The sequence below is a fragment of the Apaloderma vittatum genome, unplaced genomic scaffold (assembly GCF_000703405.1).
Source record: "Apaloderma vittatum isolate BGI_N311 unplaced genomic scaffold, ASM70340v1 scaffold26168, whole genome shotgun sequence".
Classification (NCBI taxonomy): domain Eukaryota; kingdom Metazoa; phylum Chordata; class Aves; order Trogoniformes; family Trogonidae; genus Apaloderma; species Apaloderma vittatum.
This window is the reverse complement of record NW_009732846.1, coordinates 7,983-12,850: the sequence shown is the minus strand read 5'-3', so window position 1 is coordinate 12,850 and position 4,868 is coordinate 7,983. Positions and strand designations below refer to the sequence as shown.

Sequence of the window (4,868 nt, the reverse complement as noted above, 5' to 3'; positions counted from 1 at the left end):
GGCTGAGTCCCCGTGGGGACCTGCAGATAACACTCGGTATATTGACGTTTTGATAACTGCTCTTTGCTTTCAGCCAGAATTTGCTTTTTATCCAATCTTAATAAGTTGATCTTTCTATCAATCCCGCTAGCAAACAAGATAATTGCTTTATTATAGTCTCAATATCCAGCAAAGGACACACACTCCCTGGTGTTCCCAGGGGAATAAAGTCTGTGCCGAGCGTTGACGCGGGATGAGCGCAGCGATAGCGATGCCGGGCTCTGGGTGGGTGATGAAGAGGGTGATTTCCCTGCTGCGAAGAGCACAGGCTGCTCAGGGCGGGGATGCAAAACCCCCCGGCGGAGGAGGGCTAGAAAATATTTAGATTGTAACTGGAAACATTTTGGTCCGTTTGCAAGAAAATGTTTAAGTTCTAGGCAAAAATGTTTTGGTCTAGTTGCTCGAAAATATTTACGTTATGACCAAAAAACAATTTAGTCCGCTTGCTGGGAAATATTTAGGTTATGACCCAAAATGTTTTGGACTGTTTAGGTGTTTGTTGGCAAATTGGGAAGGCTGTGTTTGTGCTTCTCTTTTTTTTTCACAGGAAAAAAAAAAAAAGGCAGACAAGGAATTTCCTGATTTTCTGGGCTGGTGTGAGGACCCGGTGGGTGGGTGAAACCCCAAGGGCATCCTCTACGGGGGGGATAAACCTCCCCCATGTAGAGACACAGCACATGCTTTTTAATGCTGGATGGAAAGGGTATCAGTTGCTCCATAAAATAAATTAAAAAAAAAAAAGATACATGACTTCTGTCCAAAATAGTATGAAAACAGAAGCAGGATTGGGGTGTGTGACACATGGAAATGAGCTGTACCTGGAGGAGAGGATAGCGAAGGACTGGGAGGCTGATGAATTGTGCAATAGTTTAGGTTTGAAGGGACCTTAAAGATCATCCAGTTCCAACCCTCTGCCATGGGCAGGGACACCTCCCACCAGACCAGGCTGCTCAAAGCCCCGTCTGACCCCGCCTTGGACACCGAGGGATGAGGCATCCACAGCTTCTCCGGGCAACCTGTTTCAGTGTCTCACCACCCTCACAGTCAAAATCTCCCCTCTTTCAGCTGAAAGCCATTATCCCTTGTCCCATCACTACCCACCCTTGTAAAAAGTCTCTTCCCAGCTTTCCTGTAGCCCCTTCAGGCACTGGGAGATCTTCCCAGAGCCTTCTCTTCTCCAGCCTCAACTCTCTCAGCCTGTCCTTGTAGGAGAGATGCTCCAGCCCCCTGAGCATCTTCATGACATCCTCTGGAGCTGCTCAAGCAGGTCCACGTCCTTCTTGTGCTGAGGGCCCCAGAGCTGGACACAGCACTGCAGGTGGAGAAGGACGAGCCAGAAGGCAGAACAGTGTGGTACGAGAAAACCAGAGAAAAAAACCTCATGGGCTCACCAAGCCCTTGGGACAAGGAGCAAAGCAGCTGCCTCCAGCCGTTTGCACCGCGCCCTGAAGAAACCCTGACACCAGCAGCCGTTCCTCCTGCACGCCAGAAGGTCTCTGCAGGTCAGCTGGGTGGAAGAGTGGCCAACAAAAGTCCGACGCAGTTCCATCCTGCGCCAAGAACCGCGGGCGCCTTTTGTTTTGGGAAAAGGTTTGAACAGGTTTTGACGAACACAGATAACGCCTCACCACCGTCACGTTTGGGTCACTCCTCTCTTTGCCGTGATAAGAGCTGGCCTCTTACTGGGTGGTAATGCTTTGATCTCGGTATCGAAGACACGCGTTGCGCTGTTCACACCTGAGCTAAGGACACAAATTCCTCCAAATCCTCGTGACCCGAAATACAAAGAAACCCTTGAAGCTGGGGGTGCGCGTGGTGGTAGCGGAAAAGAGAGGTCAGGAGATAAGGAGATAAGGGGGGGGGTCACTGCTTCTCAGTATAAAAGCGGGGAGGCTGGGCAGCTCGCTCCATCGGCTGTGGTCTCCGAGAAGGTGCGCGTGGACTGGTAGACGACTCCTGCACCATGAAGTGGCTCGTGCTGGCCCTGATGTGCCTCCAGCTTTCGGAGGGGCTGGTGAGGTGAGTGTCCTGCAGCAACTGCTGTGGCAGAAAGAACGGGGAGAGGGCAGGTACCAGAGCCCGACTGCTCTGGTGACCTGCACGGGCTGCGCTGCACCCCTGAGGATGCTGACCGAGTGTGACCAGCTGTGGCTCCAGCCTCCTGCATCTGCCCAGATCGTTGTGGTCCTGGTCCAGGCTGCATCCCTCATGGGCAGCCAAACGCAGGTTCAAAGGGGTGCAGAGAACTTGAGCATTTGAAAATGCCCAAATCTTCTGATTTTCTGCTGTGTTTTCTTGATTTTATTTTTTTTTTTTTATCCTCTCTGCAGAATCCAGCTGAAGAAAGCCAAGTCTATCAGGGAGAAGATGAGGGAGGCTGGAGTGCTGGATGACTACCTGAAGAAAGTTAATTATGATCCAGCTAAGAAATACCGCTTCAGTGGAGACTATGTTGTGAACGAGCCGATCACCAGCCACCTGGACGTGAGTACCCCAGGTTCCCCTCCCAGTGCCTGTCTGTACATCACGCTCCCCTTTCCCTCCTCCTTCCCAGCTGCCAAAGTGATTTGTTTGTCCCAACCCTCCAGTAGAGGTTGCTTTTTTCCTCATTCTTTTTTAAGTTTCTATTTAGTCTTTAGGAAAGTTTTCCCCCAGCTGTGAAACATGATGCTTTTCTGCATCACATAACAAACGAAATATCTAATACTACATCTTCTGGGAGAAAAAGCGGGGTTGAGAGTTCAGACCATTCCTGCCTAGTTTCTTATTTGCAAGATGAGCCTGGCGTTCCCAATGCCCGGCAAAGCACTGAGGTGCTGGTGCAGGCTGGGAGGCGAAAGCTTGGGCTGACCCTGCATCCAACGGAGATTCCTCATCTCTTACCTCCAGTCCTCCTACTTCGGTGAGATCAGCATCGGGACCCCCCCACACAACTTCCTGGTGCTCTTTGACACCGGCTCCTCCAACCTGTGGGTGCCCTCCACCTACTGCCAGACACAGGCGTGCTGTGAGTACCGCAGCCACGCGGCGCAGACCCACCCACCCTCGACAGCCCGAAAATCCTGGGGATGGGATGGGGAAATCCTGCTGAGAGAGCACAAATGATCACGGCGCGCTGCTCTGGGACAGCTGCTCCTTGGTATCGACTGGTGCCTTGGCTTGGGAAATGGCCATCCCTCTGTGCTTACGCTCCTCTCAGCTAATGAAGGTGGCCAAATCGTTGCGGGTGTCCCCAGAGCACAGACACCCCGGTGGTTGGGACTGATTTTTCGTGACTGATTTTTTTCATGACTGGGTGGAGGGAAAAGCAAAGCTACGGATCGTGGAGCTGATGTCCCTCTCCTTAGCAGAGCTCGCTCCGCCGTGACTCGCGATGGGGATTCAGCTGCTGGCGGCTTTGCTCGCGCTGGGTGGGTGATGTGGTTGTTATCGCAACAGCTGCTCCCTGGAGAGGGATGCAGGCAAATCCGAGATGCCAACCCTGCCTCAGAGATAACCTCACGGCAGAGGAACAGCCCGTTCTGCTCTTCATGACTTGCTCTCTGCCGGGGAAGCTGCTTTCCCAAACGTTATCCCAACGGAGCAACCGGCGGTGAAGTCCCACGGCAGCCAGGCGAGCACCCGCTCAGGAGCTTTGCCCTCTTCTCTCTCACACAGACAACCACGCTACCTTCAACCCCAGCGCATCCTCCACCTTTGTCAACAACGGCCAGTCCTACAGCATCTCCTACGGCAGCGGCTCGCTGACAGTGGTGCTGGGCTACGACACACTGACGGTGAGTGCACCCTGTGCTGTCCTTGTCTTCCTGGGCGCCCCGATTAAAGGAGCCTGGGGAACAATCTAAGGGTAGATCTCACAATTTGTGTAGACAAGATTTGAGCAAACCAGGGCCTGAGACGGGCAGAACCAATATAAAGTGGTTATTGCCTCCGTCAGTTACGCAACTGGATTTTTATTTAGTTTTAACCGAATTCCTGCGAATTTTCACAGCTGCCTGATGACATTTTGGCCGGCTGTGACCTTGCAGCTTGCTCTTTGGGCTTTCAGAACATCCACCATCCCACTCGATGGCTTTGCCTAAGCACGCAGGCTGACCTGCCTTCCCTTTCGCCTCCAGATCCAGAGCATCACGGTCACAAACCAGGAGTTCGGGCTCAGCGAGAGCGAGCCAGCCCAGCCTTTCTACTACGCTGATTTTGATGGGATCCTGGGAATGGCCTACCCCTCACTGGCAGTGGGAGGGACACCCACCGCACTGCAGGGCATGCTGCAGCAGAACCAGCTCACCGAGCCCATCTTCAGCTTCTACTTCTCTCGGTAAAAAAATCTGCTGGGGCTCTCTGCACATCCTATGTGCACCAGTGTCGCTCTGCCTGTCCCTGTGCAGGTTCCTCTTGATTTTTTTCCCTCCCTAGCCCATGCAAATTGCATGGATTTACCAATCTCTGCTGCTGTAACTGTTTTTTGTTTTTTTTGGTTTTTTTTTTTTTTTTTGCAGCCAGCCCACCTACAACTACGGGGGAGAGCTTGTTCTTGGAGGAGTTAACACTCAGCTCTACCAAGGGGAGATTTCATGGGCACCAGTGTCCCAGGAGCTTTACTGGCAGGTCACCATTGATGAGTGAGTTGCGTTTGTGCTTCATGGGCATGATCCACCTGGCAAAGGTCAGGTAATGAGGGTGGTACCGCTGTCCTGCAGATGCAGCTGCGGCTGTTGCAGCAGGTGTGGGTTCAAGGCAGGCATTAGGTGCTGCATTTCAGAGCACCCCAGACTCACAGATCCAGCCAAGCGCAGGTCTAGTGGGTGCTTAAAGTGACGTCCTTCTCC

General features: G+C 52.6%; 1 protein-coding gene across 1 annotated transcript in view; it reads left to right on the top strand.

Annotated features, from left to right (window-relative positions):
* The first annotated feature begins 2,002 nt into the window (after window positions 1–2,002).
* LOC104278645 (gastricsin-like) overlaps window positions 2,003–4,868 on the top strand; it is a 3,671-nt gene continuing 805 nt past the window's right edge. The window contains 6 exon segments of the mRNA XM_009875673.1: window positions 2,003–2,058; window positions 2,370–2,523; window positions 2,929–3,046; window positions 3,697–3,815; window positions 4,158–4,357; window positions 4,539–4,689. Of these exon segments, the coding sequence (XP_009873975.1) occupies window positions 2,003–2,058; window positions 2,370–2,523; window positions 2,929–3,046; window positions 3,697–3,815; window positions 4,158–4,357; window positions 4,539–4,689 (798 nt within the window).